This window comes from Leptopilina heterotoma, unplaced genomic scaffold (genome assembly GCF_015476425.1).
Source record: "Leptopilina heterotoma isolate Lh14 unplaced genomic scaffold, ASM1547642v1 Lhet_10, whole genome shotgun sequence".
NCBI classification, from domain to species: Eukaryota; Metazoa; Arthropoda; class Insecta; order Hymenoptera; family Figitidae; genus Leptopilina; species Leptopilina heterotoma.
The window spans coordinates 1,616,260-1,636,058 of NW_025110813.1; the positions used below are offsets into that span (position 1 = coordinate 1,616,260).

General features: G+C 26.6%; 2 protein-coding genes across 9 annotated transcripts in view; one reads left to right on the forward strand and one right to left on the reverse strand.

The window, feature by feature from the left end:
• Window positions 1–3,160: 3,160 nt before the first annotated feature.
• On the reverse strand, window positions 3,161–19,657 carry LOC122497832 (homeobox protein bagpipe-like). Of its 3 annotated transcripts, XM_043605183.1 has the most exons (4): window positions 19,551–19,657; window positions 13,169–13,774; window positions 3,958–4,174; window positions 3,161–3,644 (listed from the first exon to the last, which is right to left on the reverse strand). In XM_043605183.1, the coding sequence occupies exons 2-4, from the start codon at window positions 13,647–13,649 to the stop codon at window positions 3,311–3,313; spliced, it is 1,032 nt and encodes a 343-aa protein (XP_043461118.1). In that variant the 5' UTR covers window positions 13,650–13,774; window positions 19,551–19,657; the 3' UTR covers window positions 3,161–3,310. The 3 variants fall into 3 exon arrangements, with proteins under 3 accessions (XP_043461118.1, XP_043461127.1, XP_043461110.1); XM_043605192.1 differs by lacking the exon at window positions 19,551–19,657 and having other exon boundaries at window positions 13,181–15,055; XM_043605175.1 differs by lacking the exon at window positions 19,551–19,657 and having other exon boundaries at window positions 13,169–15,055.
• The window catches only part of LOC122497809 (piggyBac transposable element-derived protein 4), a 29,436-nt gene continuing 28,816 nt past the window's right edge, over window positions 19,180–19,799 (forward strand). For 2 of the 6 annotated variants that reach the window (XM_043605161.1, XM_043605124.1), the window contains exon 1: window positions 19,262–19,460. The gene's annotated coding sequence lies outside the window, so the exon portion shown is untranslated. Of the gene's footprint in view, window positions 19,461–19,799 lie in introns of all 6 variants that reach the window. The other 4 variants (XM_043605114.1, XM_043605132.1, XM_043605152.1 and 1 more) reach the window with 4 other exon arrangements.

A 19,799-nucleotide genomic window follows, 5' to 3' on the forward strand; every position in this document is an offset into this window, starting at 1 on the left:
AGTGATTCGCAATAAAATGATATATTACCGCGAATCAAAAATGGGGGTGAACGTTAGTCAGACTGGGGTTAAAGTAACTCTTTTGTTTGTAACGGATGAGTGTCGGTTCTTTGGCGTTTTTCATAAGAGACGGTTAAGCCAGCAAGTCTCCGCGTCTGAATAAACATATCTTGTGTCTGTCCGGCCCACCCAAATGGAACTATTAAAACACTTATGGGAAAAAACTTTAAACTTCTCTTCGTGGTGCGCGGCAAATCGTCATCTCTTGTTCTCGTTAACGAAAAATTGCTCCTTACACACACACATACATTATATATACTCTTTCACGAGTGTCATTATTTCATATACAGTATATACTCAATATACCATTTAAAACACAATGTTTAAAGTTACTTTTTATGATACTTTTGACTCCCAAGAGGATTGTTTTAGTATATACAATAAAAATAAAAAATTCTCTCACGATTTGCCATGAGATTCAATTTTATGATTCGGTGTAGTAAAGTAATAAAACATAAGTGATTAACGGATTAAATATTTTATTTCATATTTTTTTCTATAAAATAATAAAAATAAATAAGGATTAATAATAAAAAATTGTAAGGAAATTTATGCCAAATAAATAAATTTCTGTTTAGACAAAAAAAAATTTAATTTTATTAATTTCAACATTTTTTTATGGAATATTTCTGCTATTGGTATACTGGAACCGGAGAACTTTAGATATCATGTCCAAGTCAAGAGGTTCCACTGTACTCTCTAAATCTGAATCAGCGAAATTTCACTGATTCTCAGCGATAAGTATGCCACTATTTCAATTAGCGTATATGCGCTGTGAATTAGTGAAATTTCACTAAATAATCAGTGAAACTTCACTGATTAATTAGCGCATATACGCTAATTGAAATAGTGGCATACTTATCGCTGAGAATCAGTGAAATTTCGCTGATTCAGATTTAGAGAGTATTTCAAAATTTTTAACGAAAAAACTGTGGTGAAAATAATTACTCCTTTTTTTGGTAAAAAAAAATAACAACGAGAGGGTAAAATAAAGAAAATATCTTCCAGGTAACATTCGATTTATATTTTATACATTTATTTACACTCTAATTTACACGGTTGCTTCGTCTAATAAATATTTACGTGATTCTGGTAATTTTATTTCACACTTATAATTTACGTTTCACCTAATCGACGTATATTTCATACATATATATTTAACCCGAAATAAAATCTTTAAATCCGAATAAGTGAAAAGTCAATTAATTACAAATTAATTATTAATTAATTAGTAATTGATATTAATTAGTATTAATTATCAATATTATAAATTTTGAAATAATTTTAATTTTTTTTTTTAATTTTTAATTCGTGAAATTTATATTTTTCATTACTACTTGAGAAATTAACATTTTTCTTAGTAATAAAATTAATATTAAACTAATTAATAAATTATTTTTAATTAATATTGATTTCTAATATTAATAAATAAAGTAATATTCAAATAACAATATTTATTATTAGTATTTATTTGAATAAATTTTCACTTATTAGCATTTAAAGAACTAGTTCATAATAATAAAAAACTACAATAACAATGTAAAAGCTTTGGAAAATTTTTTTATTGCACTTTCTACAATTTTTTTGATTCGAATAATATTCTAATCAGGTATTGTTTAAATTTCATTTCGAACAATTAACACAAAAATTATTTTTAGTTTCTTTCTTTTTTGGTAGAATATTGACAAACTCGACGCATATATTATTCGTATTATGCTATTTTGTGTTGAGGGTGAATGAAATATTTCTTTTTCTTTACACGTCATCGCTCCAATTTCCCCTTTTGACATCGTGACAGTTTAACGTCGAAAGTGACGGGAAGGTAGTCGGATCCTTGTTTTTTAGTGAAACCCGATGGGGACTAACTCAAAGTAGGTGGCGCCGGAGAGAAAAAATCAAGACGTCTTTCAATTTCTAAATGTCAGGTTGCCATGTTTTACCATTAGCAAAGCTAATAAATGTTTGCGTTTCATTTCCGTTTTAAAATTCTTTCAAGAAAAAAAAAAGGAATCTGTTTTAAAGTACAGTAATTATTTTCTATTATTTATTTTTACAGTAATTCTTCTCTCGATTATTGAAAAAGAAAATATTTTGCAATTAAGAAAAAAATCTTATTATGAACAATTCTAAGTTTTTGGGGCCAATTCACTAGATTTTTAAATAAATTATATTTTGTCCACAATTTAGAATTCAAAAAATCGCAGAAAAAAATGAATATTATGTAACTTTCAATATTTTAAAAAAAAAATCTAAACTGTCTGTAATCTCTGCGCACTTCTTTTTTTCTAAATTTGATTTAGTGAATTATTAAAATTTACTAACTCAGAAGCAAAAAGTCCGTCACTAATTTCAATTAGTAAACATTTTTACTAATTTAAATTTAAAAAGTAAATCTTTAGTAAAAAAAAAATTAAAATTACTAACCAACTTTCTTAATCGGAATTAGTTAAAAATAACTAATGTTAAGTAAAATCTAGGCAAATTTTTTGCATTAGTAATTTAGAAATGAATTAGTAAAAGAATTCCAATTTAAATTAGTAAACAACAATTAATAAAAAATAAATAAATAAGAAAATAGTCAAATTTGACTAATTGAATAAGTTACAAAAAATTTCAGTTACTTTGATATAATAAAAGTGAATTTAACTAATAATTTGTAATTATTGACTATATTTAAATACCAAAAATATTACATTTAAATTAGTGACTGACTTTTCACTAGCCAATTAGTTATTTTTATTAAATTTGAATTTAGAGAGAATTACTATTTTTTAGTAATATTTTACTACAATTTTAGTGAATATTAAAACTAAACAAAGTAATAAAAGATTACTAAAAATTAGAGAAACCAAAAATAGTCACTTTTATTTTAAATTGGCTCAATTTTCATTAACTCAGATTTACAGTGTCAATTTTTACTATTTCCAAAGTAGTTTTAAAATTCAAATTTATTAAATTTATAAATTAAATTTATTCATTTAATAAATTTACCAAAAATGTATTTTCGAACTAGTAAAATTTACCCTACAAATAGTAAAAATAAAAAAAGCGCAGAAACACAAAAATAATAAAAAGTTACTTTATTCCTTTTCCCCGCGATTTTATCAATTTTTCATAGATTTTTTTTTAAAACACGATGACAAATTACACGCAGAGATTTATTATATCTAAGAATTTATAAAGAAGATTTGCTGGAAATTTTCGAGAATCTTATTTCTTTATTATTTATTTTTCTTTTATTAACATTTTTTTACTTTTGATTATCTATCTTTGATATTCGCGTGTCTCGAGATTCGTGTTCCATTAGGGGAATTGTTGTTTGAACTTGAATTTGGGGTGAATGCAGTGGCGAACACAAAAGTGGATGATAGGGCAGACAATAATACGGGAAACCATTGATGGCTTTATTCGCGGGATGAATTTGTGGTCCCGTGAGATGTCCCGGAATTTGTCCGGAACCACGAAGTGGTAATCCTCTCAAATGCTCGTCCGGATGTACCAACACTCTCACAGCCACACGTCTCGCGGTTCCCGAATTTACCAAAGTTCCAAGTTCCTGCTGTTGTCGTCTCTTGGTTTTATATCTGCGTGTAAAAGAAATTTCAAAATTTATTTTTCATTTTATATTTCGATTCAATTTTTGCAGATTTTTTTTTCACGAAAGTATCAAATTGATACAAAAAATTTAAATCAATTTTTGATTTGATTCACATTTTTGGTATCAATTCGTTTCAATTTGATACTTTTAAGTTAAAAATTTTTAGCTTTTGGTTTAAATTCAGACTTTTTTTCTTTTTAATTTAATATTTTATTTGTATTTTTGGATTTTAAATTTTTAATTAATTTTTTTGGTACAATGAAATGGTATTGGCAAATGGACAAAAATTGAAAAATTACCGTCGATTTTGAAACCAAATTTTGACTTGCGTCTCGGTGAGTTTAAGACCGCGTGCTAGATCCGCTCTTTCTGGTCCGGAAAGATACTTTTGAGCAGCGAATCTTCTTTCGAGCTCGTAAACTTGAGCGTGTGAAAATGCAGCTCTACTTCGCTTTTTTCGTCCCTGAAGACTCGAACCATGAGATTGTGATTCGTAAATGTCCTCCTCTATATCATCTATGCAAATAATATTGAAAATACAAATCGAGTGTCGAAATATTTTTGAATTGCCGAGAGAAATATTTAATAAATAATTTTTGATTTTATTTCAATCTCTTCTAAATTTTATTAAAAGAATTCTTTTATAGTTTTTTTGAACTTGAAAGCATTTTACAAAGAATGTGTATATTACCAATGGACCAATGAATAAAAAAAAATTCTGTACCAGATATTTGAAACTAGCAAACAGTGCCTTTTGATGTCCCGTCGCTAATTTTCTTCCTACATATTTTCTTTTTCACTCGTTTTTTCATCAAACGCACAAATTATAAATCTTTCACTGCATTTTATTTATTTATTTAAAAAATAAAGACCCTTTGAAGAAACATTTTAATTCTATTCTATCCTTTTAAGATAATTTATTACTAAAATATCATAAAAGTGTAAAAAATCAGAGACAACCAAAAACACAAGTTTCCTGAAGTCGAAAAAAATGAATGTGTGAGACATTTTGTAACTTTATGGACTAATTAAGTTTCTAAGTTATTATTAAAAAAATATGTTTATGTTTATCTTCATATAAAATTTTTGAGTGAATAAAAAAGTGTTAAAATACATTTTTAATGGTCTTGAAAAAAATGATGTAAATTTGGTTCACTAGTTTATATAGAAAGTGATAAAAGAGATTTTCCACTTCTGTAAATCTTGACACCGGGTAATATATGTTTAAGGATCATTTTAGGGTCCAGTGCATTAACTCAAAGAAGGGGTTTCACTTCGTCAATGAATGTAATCAAATAACTTTTCCCCTCTAAACACACATACTTATTATGACTTACTCCCCTCGTCGATCTTTTATAATTACAAGTGGCATTATATAGAAATATCGGATTCTGTGAATTATTTAACAATAATAATAATTGATAAATTGGAAAATTTTATCAATTTACTATATAAGAAGTTAGAATTATTCGAATTAAAAATTTTTTTAATGCCAGATTTAGAAAATTAGAATTTACTATTGCACATTTGACAGTTTATTTTTTTTAATTCACTGCAAAACAATCCGTATTTTAAATTAGTTACAATTTTTCCTAACCAACTCTCTAAATCTAAAGTATAGCTAATAAAATTTCAATCCATTTGAATCTGTCACTCTTTGCTTTCAAATCAGTTAAAATTTACTGATTTATCTGTAGAAAATTTTTTACTGATTAATTTATAAATCTGAATTGATTTGAAAAATAAAATGCAAGTGAAATTTATTGATTTATCAGTAGAAATTTTTTTTAATAATAAATCAGAAAATCTTAACTGTTTCAAAAGCAAAAATTCTGTCAGTAAAAAATTCCATGATTTTCCCATGATTTCCAGGTGATAAATGATAAAATTTCCATGACACGTTAAAACAAAATTTTTGTCAGTTAAGTCAGGTAAATGTCATGAAAACAATTTTTTGTCAGGGAAATTAAGAAAATTGAGACTTTTGCGACTTATTTTCAAAAAATTACTACTTTTTCGACTTTCCTTCCAAACATTGCAACAAAATACCACAATTTTTAGGAAAAAAATGCAACTTATTTTGATTTTTATAATGCAAAAAATAACTATAAACAAATCTTTCAAAAATTGTTTTTGAATAGTTAAAATTTTGTAAAATTTAATTGGAAATAATTAATTTATTTCCAGTATTTTGTTACAATTTTTAAAAAGCAGCTTTGGAAGAATTTTAATTGCAAATTTTTAAAGGTAAATTTAAAAATAAAAATTAGCTTCTAATTTTTTAAAATTCAATATTTTCAATTACATATTTCCAAAAATAATAACATTTTAGAATTATTTTTAACATTTTGAAGAAAACAATAATGTTCCAAATTTTTAATTAAAATTCATCAAAAAATTGATTATAGTTTTTTTAAATTACACAAAAATTCTTTTAAAAATATAATTATTTTCGAAAAATTACATTACTAAAATATTTTTAAAAACTAATTATTAGAATTGTTATGTAATAATTTTTTAAGATGTATTTAAATAATTGAATTCTAGAAGAACTTTTGGAAAATTATTTAAATTAATTAATTCAGAGATGAAGTTTAGTTGAAAATTGTAGAAAATAATTAAATTCAGGAAGAGTTATAATTGTAATTTTTAGAAATTATTAAAATTCATAAATTTTACTCATTTTCCGTAAATTGTCAGGGAAATTGAAAAACTAAAACTTGTGACAACCCTGAGTAATAAAGGAGCGCGAATTTCAATCACACACGGGTCCACAACAAAAACTAAAAAAATTCCATGAGATTTCCATGATTCCATGAATCAAAATAAAATCTCATGACAATTCCATGTTTCCCAGGTTTTCCATAAGTTGAAATTTCCACTAATTCCAAGGATCACATTAATTTTTTCATAATTGGCTATTAATAGTTTAAAAAAAAGGATTGCAATTTTATAAAACAGGATTCAATTTTAGAAAGAATTTGTCAAACAATCGAAACAAAAATTAGCCAAATGTCATAATTCTAAACTTCAAAAGAATAAAACAAATTAAATTTTAAGTTCGTTTTGCCCGAAGCCTAAGAATTTAAATTTTAATATTTTAAAAGATATATTTATCATTGACAAAAATTTATTATTTTTATTCAAATAAAAAGCGTTATAAATGTGCACTAAGAAAAGAATTTAAATTATTTCCACAATATAATTTTCTTAATTATAAAAAAGGATAAAATGGTGGTTTAATTTCTCCACTTGAGAACGCCAAGATTGTCACTAGGTGGCGAGAAATCGAGTTTTATCAACTGAACTGACATCTAGCGGTGACTCTGGCGTTCGCAGGTGGAAATTAGTTTTAATTTTTAATTTACTTTAATTTGTGATATTTTAACGCAATTTTTTTAGCTCAGTTTTTCTAAGATTATCAAATTTAGACAAAAACGAATAAAAAATGTTGCGAAGCAAAACGTTTTGATTCGTTTTTTGTCTCAATTTGATATCATTAAAAAGACTGTGATTCCTGAAATTCAAATTCAGAGAGAAGATTTCAAGATTTTCATTTTTTGCAATACTTTATAAATTTTGAGAGAGTAAAATTGTTTCAACATTTGACAAGTGATTGAAAAAAAATTGAAGTAAACAGTTTCGTTGTATCATGGTTTGATTACTAATGCGGCTATATTTGTAACGTCAGTTAACGTCATATTTTCAGAAATAGAATATACTTGACATAATGCATTTATAATTCACATTATCATAGGTACATTTGCAGTTTTATTGGCGGTTCTATTAGTTTCATTGGGGGATATTATATCGACAAAGTATAAATTTAAATCGTGTATGTGCGAATATACGTATATACGTGATAGAGAAGAAGAAAGAAGATTAGAGGAGGATGTAAAAAAGAGGACTAGCAATTTTCCATGAGTGCACCTTTGAATCGGTGCCAGCACGTTCCAACTCACGTACTGCCACAAAAACGCTATTACGTTGTAAACGACAGTGGGTGAGAACGCATTAGTTAATTACAGGTTTAATTTCATTGCTTTCGATTCCTGCCAGTATTCTTTTTTTTCAATTGTAGATTCATTCCTCGTTTTTCGACAAATCTTTATACTTTCCTCTCTGTAATTTTTGACTCTCTAAATCTGAATTGGTTAAACATAACTATTAGTAAAATCCTGTCCGACTTTTTTGCATCAGTAATTAGTAAAAAGTAACTATAACTATTTTGGTAGAGAATAACTAATTATTAGTAAATAAGGAAATAGTCAAATTTGACTAATTGAAGAACATCAGAATAATGATTTAGATAAATAAGAGATCGACATTTTTTAAAAATAAGTTCGAAGTTTTTGCAATAATAAGAATTCGTAAAAATTACTTAAGTAAGCAACGAGATTTTCAATTTTTTCGAAATATATATATGGAGGTATACATGAGAGTCGATCTCCCTTTTCGATTTATTATAGTGTTGTTTAAGTTTAATTGATTTTTGTTGAGATTAGTGAGAAGATTGTGTTTGCTGAAATAGAAGAACTTTACCCGAGAAAAGTAATTCTATATCTTCCCCATATTATACTCATACTTAAGCGGAAGTAGAGCGATCGTAATAGTTAATGACATAAAGGCATAGAAGGTGTAGGAATTTCAAATAGAATTCGTTTTATCAGGGTTGCCAAGCTTTTGCTCTTTTCAAATTCCCTGACTTTTCCAGGTTTTCCAGGTTAAAAAACGGAATATTTCCAGGTTTTTAAAACGAAAATTATTCGAAAATATCAATATTTTATAATAAAATAAATAATCACTATTTTTTCATAGAAATTAAGATTTTCAAAAATTTTTAATTCAATAACATATAATAATTAAAACTTATGCTACTTTGTTACTGTAACTTCTTTAAAAATTATTTTCATCATTACGATTATTTATTACTGGAATTTTCTACTAAAATTCTTCATTAAGTCCATTTTATAAAAATAATTTTTGGAAAAGTTCTTTCAGAATTTTTAAATTCTTTTGTTTACAATTTAATTTTACGAAATTTTGATTATTCTGAACCTCTTCAATTAAATATTTTAGAAATTAAAAACTTTAAATAATCAAATAAAAATTCCATTAAACTTTTTGAAAAAAATTAATTCTACAGAATTCTTAATTAAAAGTATGAAAAGGTCTAAATTTTCAAAGATTTTAATTTGAAACCTTTTGAAAATTTAATTATTTCTAAAAATCCACGCTATGATGCTTTCAATATTCAAAAATAATTATAATATAAAATTTTAACTGAAATTCATTTTTAAATCAATATTTATTAGAAAATTCTACGAGAATTCAATTATTTATAACTATAAAAATAAATATTTTATTAAATAATTGAATGTTTTTTAAAATTTAACTCTCATAAAGAATTTTATCAACAAATTTTTAAATAATTGAATTCTTTTAACAAATTTTAATAAAAGTTTTAAGAATAATTTCATTTTTCGAGAAATTTGATGGAAATTGTATTAAAAATAATTGAAATTCTGCCGAGAATTTTATTAAAATTTTTGAAAATAATTGAATTTCGGAGAAAAATTATATTATTTATAAAGATAATTGAAACTTTGACGAGAATTTTTGGAAATTTCTGAACATAATTGGATTTTTGCGAAGAATTATATTACTTTTAAAAATAATTTAATTCTTGAGACGAATTTTATTAAAATTTCTTTTTAAACAATTGAATTCTTTTGTGAAATTTTTTTCAAATAGTAGACATTGAAAATAATTTAATTTTGACGAATTTTTTAAATTAATTAAATTTCTACGAAGAGCTTTATTAAAATTATTTTGAAAAAAATTGAATTGTTACAAAGAATTTCATTAAAATTTATGAAAATAATTTATTTATTTGAAGAAATGTAATTAAACATGTATTGAAAATAACATTTATATTGTAATAAATAAATTGTAGCAAAGGCTTTTAAAATAATTGAATTTCTTTGATAAATTTTGATAAAATTTTTAAGAATAATTACATTTTTCGAGGAATTTCATTAAAATTGTATTAAAAATAATTAAAAGTCTGCGATTAGTTTTAATATTTATTTATGAAAATAATTGAATCCCTGTAAAAAATGTTATTAATGATAATAATTGAAATTTTGTTCATCTACTTATGAAAATTGTAAACGCAACTTTTTTTAAATAGAATTAATTTGGAAATATTTAAGTAAAATTAAATTTCAAGAATAAACACAACGCTCTAGAAAACAACAATTTTTCAGGATTTTGACCAAAATTCCCTGACTTTTCCAGGTTTTCCGGTTTTCCGGATGCGTGACAACCCTGAAAAACTTAGCTAAATTACTAACCCTAATAATGGAAATATATACTTTCAAAAATTTCTGTACATTAGGGAAGAAATATAGAGGGGTAGAATAGAGAATTATAGGAGAAATAATTCTCTGAAATTGGAAAGTAACTTTTAAGTATAGAAGCTGAATCTGTGTTGAATTCGCATTGAAAATGTGTGAATATCATTTCCGTGCAGAGCTTTTGTGAAACTTTATAAATTATTAAAAGTCGAAGAAGCTTTTGCTGCCAGCAGTCGAACAAGTGCAAGAAGTGGAGTAGCGGGCACTTGTGACGTCTGCCCCGTCAAGTGCCACTTATGCTACTAAAATTACATTCAATTACGTTATCTGTTCTCGGTTTAACTATATAAAACCCTTGAAAATTCAGTCTGTTGTGCCGGATATAATACCCCGAATGACCTATTAATTCAATGTTTTCTTGTTTTTCACGCTCGCACAATATATACTTAAAATTGTCTGCGTTTTATTATCATCATCAAAGTTTCCACTTATCATTTTGTCTCATAAAGTGCGTTTATAATGTCAGAGAAAATTCCAAGTTATTAAACCAAGATGCAATTTTTTTATTTTACCAACGATTATTTTTTAATAATCAAAGTCAAACGAAAATAGATTCAAATAATTTTTAAATAAATTAAAATGTGTAGAATGAATTATATACATGTAATTAAAATAAAAATGCCCTCTAAATCTGAAGTAGTTAAAATTCATCTAACTTATTTTAAATCAGTGTCTGAATTTTTTGCTTTTGAATCAGTTATTCTTATTTACTGATTCATTAGTAGAAAAAATTTATACTGAGAAATCAGCTAATTTTAACTGTTTTGAAAGCGAAAAGTTTGTCACTGATTCAATTCAGTTACAATTTTATCTTATTACGATTTAGAGAGTGAGTTATAAAATAAGAGAGCGTTGAATCTTAATTTTAATAGATCACAATTTTCTTTATTTAGAACTAAATTAATATAATTATGAATTAATATCAAGATTCTATGCTCAAATGTATAAATTCTGACTTATGAGGGTGTTTTCATGTTTTTTTCTAAATTAGAACCAATGTTTTACTTTTAAGACATACAAGACTTAAACCACAATTTACCTTATTCTTATACATTCAGTTCACAAATAGTGTAAAAAAACGGTAACATAAATCTGATTAAAAAATTTTTTAAAAAGGAACAAAATTAAAAGCTAATTTGAAACAGAAAATGCTAAATAGAAACTATGCTGAATTGAAAGAATTTATTTATTGATATTTATGATTATTATTCGTTACTATTATTACTGTATTTATTATTATTTCAATCCAATTACAGCTTCATTTAAACAATTTTGGTAACATTAAAGTAAGATACAACACACTAAAATAAAACACAACAGTAAAAGACAACTTTTAAGTTCATGTGTTTTTACAAAAAATAGAAGAAAACTAAGAACGGAATCTAATGATTCCTTAAAAAATTAAGTCATAGTCTTAAAAATAAGGCTGTTCTTTATTTAAATTCAAACTTGTATGAAAATAAGATATTTACAGGTCTAAATTTAAAACAGTAAAATTCAGATCTTTTTTATTATTATCTTAACAAAACACCTTCTTAAAAGGAGAAGTCAAAGTCAATGTGATTTTCTCATTGAAGCTCAATATAAAAATCGCAACGACTTTGATATCCCCTTAAAAATGCTTCTAAGTACAACTAATATCCTTAAACTCATTACCTACTTGAAGGCTTTGTCAAATAATTATCATAAATTCAGTACATCTAAAATTTTTCCTAAAAATTCAGAGGTCACATTGGATAATTAAATACACACACGCTCTTAAAAGAAAATCTTATTTTAAGATTATACTGAAAGTACTTTAATCTTAAAGGTCAGTTTAGTCTTGATTTAAATATTAATTTGTGAGAAATAAAAATATTTATAATCAAGAACGTGAAATTCAGACATTTGTGACTTAATTTAATAATAGCTTTGAAATTGATATAAAGTTAATGGTTATAAAATAAAATTGTCTTAAATTAAGCACACCAACAGTTCTACCATTCTGCATTGCAATAAATAAATATTACTTTCTGATCATTTTTTGACTAAAATCGCTCACATTAGAACCGTTTTTGACTGAGTTTTAGCCTTGAAAGGTCCTAAAATTGACTTATTCTATAATTTTAAACTCAAAAATAGACTACTTTTCAATAATTTTGATTTTAAGATGCAAAAAACACAGTTTTAGACTTTGTATCGTATCTGCTTATAGAAAATCAATGAAGTTTTAAAAATACAACAAAAAATATAACCAATTGGATTAAAATGTGCTAATCATAAGGCTAAAATTCAGTCAACAATAGGTTTTAGTCAAAGGTAAACTAAAACTAAGATTTATTTTTACAGTGTATTTTAATATCTATAAATCTGAATTTAATAGAAAGTTATACTAATAAAATGATGAAAAGTCGTCCACCAAATAATTTAGTAGTAATTTTATTATGACAATCAGTGATATTTTATACTAATTGTTATACTGAAAAAAAATTTATTTGATTCAAATAACCGATTAATTGATTATTATCAATTAAATATTTAATTGAATCAAATAATATTTATTGGAGTCAATTAATAAATGGTATTTGCTTCAAATATATACTAAAATTATTGGTTCAAATACCATTTAACTGAATTTAGTTGAATCAAATAATATTTATTGGAATCAATTAATAAATGGTATTTGCTTCAAATACTGAAATTATTAGTTCAAATACCATTTAATTGATTTCAATAAATATTACATGATTCAAGTAAATATTTAATTGATAATAGTCACTTAATCGGTTATTTGAATCAAATAAATTTTTTTCCAGTATAGTAGAATTTAAATAATTTTTAGTAGAATTTTACAAACAATCAGTAAAATTTAACTATTTTTTAGTAGAATTCTTCTAATTCAGATTTAGAGAGATAGCTAACAAAATTTTCTGTGATGTTACCACTTAAAAAAAACCTCTTTCTTCCCTCAAAATAAGAGTTTCTTTTAGCATTTATTTGTCTAATAATTTTAACTACTTCAATTTACATTAATCTCAAGTAATTAATTGAAATTGAAAATTAAAATAAATCTCAAATAATTAATTGAAATTAAAATTGAAATGCTACATACCGAGATATTTACTTTTACTCATATCAAGAGCCTCATCCTGCTGCCTCTGTCCAAATCTCGCTTCCTTACTTTCCGTATAAGGTACAACATTACCCATAGTGTCCACGTGTTTAAAATTCGTATGATTAATTTGCGTAGGTAGTGTACCAAAATTCGTTAAATTCGCGTGAACAATATTTCGCCTCAAGATCTCTAATTCTCTAGCCATATTGAGATCAGGACTCGATAGTCGCGATGATGAGAAACGTGAAATATGAACATCTTGCTCACTATTAGCACATTCAATTTGTCTCGTTGTTGTCTCATGTCCATCATCATTTGACTTGAGAAATTCACGATTATTTTCACAGGTGGAGTGTCGTCTTTCTGCAAGACCATTAGTGCTCTTACTTAATATATCCGCTATACTAAACGGAGTCGGTTGAACTGATTGTGAAGCCTTTGCATTATCGGAAATTTCCATCTTCTCTGTTTGATCCATTTTCGTTTGTTAATCCTTGGAGAACATTTATTCATTCACTCACTTTAACATTGTCCGCACACTTATTTTACGAAACGAACGAACACTTTTTTCCTATAGTGTTTGTTTTTTTCCGCTAATTTGTTCTAATTGTTTTGTATCACAGGCGCAAAAACACGATTGGGAAATTATTTTTGGCAAGAGAGTTAACGGTATTTAGCCATTTTTACGATATAGCAAAATACTGAGATGGAAAAATATTGAGGTGGCGGAATATTCAAAGGGTAAAATATTGAGATGTTGAAATATGGAAAGGGTACAATCTGGAGATGGTAGAATATTCAGAGAGTAAAATATTGATATGGAAAAATAATAAAGAGGTAAAATATTAAGATGGTAAAATATAGAGATGGTAAAATATTGGAGGGCAAAATATAGAGATGGTAAAATTTAGAGATGATAAAATATTAAGGACTTAAAACTTAAGGATGGTAAAATATTAAAAACGTAAAATTCTGAGATGGTAAAATGTTCAGGATGTAAAATAAAGATGAGGATAATTTATTGACGAAAAGGGTTTTGTGATTGAAGGTGGTTAATAATTGTGATGTAACAACTCTTTGCCAGTTGGGACCCTTCTGATGAGAAGTGCTTCGGTCAAGTGTGCTTGTCGCGCATCTGAGACTTATTTTTCGAATTAGTGCGCCACTCCGCCCCCGATTCGAGAATATGGTTATAGTTTAGTGTCTTCCTCTGACGCACATGACCCGAAGGGTTTCATGTGTGTCCCCTCTTCCCCAGTCCACCCTCATTGAAAAAGTGTCGATTCCCTCCCGTTTGACGCTCGCGACACTGTCTGCCTCTGGTGGTTGCGCTCTACCCAAAACCCCCCCCCACATCTTCTTTCATCAAATTTTCTCTCCCAACCAATGATGACATCCTCTCGTCTCAAAACTCATCAAGAATTCTCTTTCCGTTCTCTTATTCGTATGGCAAAGAGGGTTATCTAACCTACATACCACTCACTCTCTTCAGCATGAGAGTGCATCTATCTTTGTCATGTGTTTGGGTTTATAAAATAAGAAGCGAGAAGATGTCTCGCTTTATGTGCTTGGACGATTGGGAAGGTAGGAGGAGCTTTGGAGCACTGGTTCTTGGGGTAACCGGCGTTTTGGTAGTTAACGGTGAGCTTTCGGTGATACGCAAGCCTCGCCCTGTAACCAATCCGAATGGAGGTTGATGTCCCTCTTGGCCAATAAGAGTGGGCTTGGTGTGAGCTTTCAAGCACGGAAAGCGTGTCAACTGGCTGAATTCATAGTGAGTGAGAGAGAGTATGAACTTTGGATGTCAGTAGCTTTTAAAGCCCCACTTTATCATCCGATAATAGAACGTGATTCTAGATCGGAAAGGAGTGTATATTGGCGGGGTGTTGACCGCAGATTTTAGACCTCCACAAAGTATGGATTCATTGAATTTTTTTTTTAAACTTCCCACGCTTATCATGATGATGGCTGATTATTTATCTACTTTTTGTATGACGTCTTTTGAGAATGAGAAAACGAGAAAATAAGCGCGATGAAAATAATCACTTTTGCGTTTTCTCTTTCTTAAATAAATTTTTTAAAAAGTTTTCTAAATTGTTTCTTTGAATTATAATTTATTTTCAATTTAAGATCATTTCGGTGAATTAATAAATATTTTAGGGCATGTACAAAATTATTTAAAAGTCGTTTCACGCTTCAGTTTTTTCGATAAAAATTTTTGAGAGTTTAAGCCATTTTGTTTGAGAAATACTCACACCAATAAGTTCATTAAATTCCAAAAGTCAAACATTTCAAAAAAAACTTTCAAATTCTTGAGTTTTAGATATCTGTTCATCTTTGATTCGACTCAAGAATGGAAAACACTTCAAAGTTCTCAAAATTCAAGAATTTGGAAAAAATTAAAGTTTTTTGATTTACTGAATTCTTTAACCCCTTAACAGTCCATGGCCCATATATGGCCACGAAAAGTCGTGCCACCTTCGCGTCTGTGGCCATATATGGCCATCTCAAAAAAAAAATACTAAACATGATTTGATTTTAGTAGCGAAGTACATACTACTGTTTTTGGGGTCGCTGAATCCGAATCTGAAGTCAGATTTAAAAAATTCAAAATGGCGGACTCAAAATGTCGACTTCAAAAAATAAAAAAATTTCAAATTCGCTTTAAACTCGTTACTTGGGGGGTTTTCGGGGTCTCTGATTACAAATATCAGGTCAGATTTTCAAAATTCAAAATGGCGGATCCAATATGGCGGATAATTTCAAGATTGATGCGATTGGATTAAAATTCGTTTCTCAGGGGTTTTTGGGGTCGCTGAATTTGAATTTGATGTTCGTTTTACAAAATTCAAAATGTTAGATCCAATATGGCGGATAGTTTCAAAATTTATGCGTTTCGATCGAAATTCGGTTCCCGGGGTTTTTTGGGGTCACTGTATTCGAATTTGATGTTCGTTTTTCTAAATGCTAAATTGTGGATTCAATATGTCGATCAAATTTTTTGAATGTTGACAAATTTGTCTAAAATGTTTACTCAGGGGTTTTTGAGGTAACTTCATATTTTTTTCGCATCAATCTTGAAATCATCCGCCATATTGGATCCGCCATTTTGAATTTTGAAAATATGACATCATATTTGTAATCAGAGACCCCGAAAACCCCCGAGTAACGAGTTTTAAGAACATCTGAAAAAAAATTTTTTTTTGAAATCGCCATTTTGGGTCCGCCATTTTGAATTTTTTAAATCTGACTTCAGATTTGGATTCAGCGACCTCGAAAACCCCCGAGAAATGAATTTCCCTTAAAACTCTTTAATTTTAAAATTATCCACCATATTTGGTCGCCATATTGGATCCGCCATTTTGAATTTTCAAAAACTAACCTCAAATTCGAATTCAGCGACCCCAAAAACCTTATATATGATGAAATCATATTTTTTTGTAAACTTTTTTTTCGGACCGTTTTTGGACCACAAGCGATTTTCAACTAGACTGCGAAGGGGTTAATTTGTGTAAAGAAACCAAAACGTTCAAGTAATCGAAATTATATATTTAACTAAACAGTTAATAATAAATTAGCCTTCACTATAAAAATATGTTTTTTGTTTTAAACCCAACTTCAGTTCAAATAATTGATATTCATCCAATAGTGGCTTAATTTCAGGCCAGGAAACTGATTTTAATGTCAAAAGTATGGACTTACTTTTCTTTATTGAGCAGAAAAATTGTTTGAATTGTAAATTTAATACATTTTAGTGTTTTAAAATAAAAGAATGACAAATTTTTGTATAATTATATTTAAATCATTTTGCTTAATTTGAATTATTGCAGACAATATTTGAACTCTCGAATAAGTTGTTTTAGCCAGAAATTTTTTTAGCAAAGAAATCGAAGTCTCGAATATTGTTAATAAATTGTCATTAAATAGAGAAATCATTCAAAAAATTTTCATTTTTTTAGTATATAAAAAACTTATTTGTTTTGCAAATCAAAATTAAGCAGCTCTCTTTTCTTATCTTATTTAAAAAAAATTAGAAAATTGTTAAAAAATTAAGATTAGGGCATAGAAAATATTTTCCATATTTTCTGTTTCTCAATCGCAATTATCTTCACAAAATTGCCATTTCTAATCACAATTTTTTAACAAAAGCTGTTTTTCTTTGAAAAATGAAAATAATAATTTGCATCATTTCAGAGAATTTTCAGTTTCCATTGGAAAAATTTTTATTTGTTAATTACGCAATTTTAACGAAATATATTAATTTTTTTTTAAAAAATGAAAAATTTTATAATGTCTATTTAATAATCACAATTGTTGTAAAAAATTTAGAATTCTAGAACTCCATTTTAAAATTTACGAAATCAATTTTTAATTATTTGGGGCCGTTCAAAAAATACGTAACGCTATTTTTCGGAAATTTAGACCCCCCCTCCCCCATGTAACGCAATGTTGTATACATTAGCGCCATTTTTTCTGCTGACCGTAACAAATTACCCCCCCTCCCCCCTAAAGCGTTACGTATTTTTTGAACGGCCCCTTTGGACATTTATCGATTTGAAATCTTATTTTGCTATAACTAATACTAAATGATGAGTTTTTTTTCAGAAAGAGAATAAAAAATTTTGCAATATTCCTATTTCTAATCACGATTTCTTAACAAAGTTCTGTTATTTTTAAAAAGCAAGTAATTTGCACTATTTCTATTCCTCAATTAAAATTTTTTAACAAAATTCGAAGTTTTTTAGAAATGAAGGAAAAAGATTTTTATGAATCACATTTTTTAGAACATATTAAATTTCTTTTCGAAAAAAAGTAAGAGCATTTCCATAATTTCTATTTGTTAATTAAGATTTTAAACGAAATTATTTAAAAAATTTACATAACTTCCATTCATCACAGTTTTTAACAAAATATCAAGTTTCTTTAATAAGTCAAAAAAAATTTGCATAATTCCAATTTTTTAATCACGATTTTAAAAAAATTCTTTATTTGTATATTGCAAAGAGAAAGCAAAATGTTTATGTTATCGTTGGTATAATATACTTCGAGTGTAGCAAAATTTTACTTTGAAAATATAGTAAAATAAGTTGACAAAAATGCGCAGAAGTTTCAGTTTTGGTTTAATTTTGTAAATAGTAAAAATTACTCAATATTTTTCTTTGTGACGTATAGACTTCAGAGCACAAATATTACACCCAGAAAAAAATGTTTGTTGATTTAAAGATATCAGTTTCTTCTTTGTATTTTATAAAAAATAATTTTTTCTTTCAAACACAAAGAGCGTTTTTGATTCAAAGAAAACTTCTTTGATTTAAAAAAATTTTCTTTGAATCCAAGAAATTTTTTCTTTAAATTAAAGATATTTTTATCAGTAGGATCAAAAGAAATAATTCCTTAATTTGAAAAGGAAAATTTCTTTGATATACAAATAAATTATTTTTAAACAATATATATTTTTTTAAGCTAATATAATCTTTCTTTGAATCAAAGAAAAATTAATTTTCAATAGAAGAAACCATATTAGATCCGACATTTTCTTTCTTGCAAAAATAACTCTTTATTTGTATAATAAAAAAATTAAAGTAAACTCTAAACTGTAAATAATAATAATATATAAGCGAAAATAAGTTTCATTACTTTTCTTTCAAGGAAAAACTCTTATCTTAAGAGTTAATAATTTTTAAAAAGCACAATTATGATAATAAATTTTATTCTTAAATTCCATAAAAATTTTATAAATATTTGCAAGATTGAGTTTAATTTGAATTCCAGTCAACATCTGCTTTACCTACAGCAAGCAGCATATTATATCCCTCAGGGATAATACAGAAATCCCAAACTCTACCCACTTATTATTATATTTTAAATTCTAATATATACTAATTAGTTAACACAAAAATTCTAATGATAAAAAATGATATATAAAATAAAAATTCAACTTAATAACATTTCAGAAAATTTTTGAACTGTAAATTTTATTGTTCTACAATGAGGCACAGTAACTTTCTACAAAAAGCTGTGTGAGAAATTGGATTTGCTATAGGAATGGCTCCCGATCGCTTACGAATATCTCCGACAGTGCACGAAAACTCAATGATTTTTGTTATAGTAGGCAGTGTGTGAGTGTGCTGAGCATCAGTTCGTAAACGTGCTAAAACGTGTTGTATATTCTCAAAAAGTTTGACGCTATTATTGTTGCCTTGAAGTGTAGTTAAATAAACAAAAACCAAGTTTAATAAGTTAAACGTCTCCAGTTTATAATTATTCAACATTTTGTTAATAACAAAAGGTAAAGTATTGCAATTCATTTTCAAACCTATATCAAACAAAAAATATACATACTATAGTGGAAAATAACGGATAAAGTAAATTCTAGTACCTTAGTTTAATTTTCTCTCTTTGAATGTTAATAAAAAATAAAAATTATTTGTTGAAATTAACTAATTTCTCTTCTTACAACAACTAAAATCAAAATTTGCAATAAAATGTGTACACAACCTTTACAAATTTCAACAGGAATAGTACCAGGGCCGTAACAAAATTTCTTTATTCACACCGGCCGGTTAATTCATAGATTAGACATTTAAATATTAATTTGTTAATATTATGTAATTGTGTTATTTAATTG

What these genes read in the sequence shown, in the direction of transcription:
- LOC122497832 (XM_043605183.1), bottom strand. Translation starts at nt 13,649, where the DNA reads ATGGATCAAACAGAGAAGATGGAAATTTCCGATAATGCAAAGGCTTCA. An exon ending in GAGTAAAAGTAAATATCTCG is followed by an intron (nt 4,175 to 13,168) that starts GTATGTAGCATT and finishes TTATTTGCATAG; the next exon opens with ATGATATAGAGGAGGACATT. An exon ending in ATTTGGTTTCAAAATCGACG is followed by an intron (nt 3,645 to 3,957) that starts GTAATTTTTCAA and finishes TTTTACACGCAG; the next exon opens with ATATAAAACCAAGAGACGAC.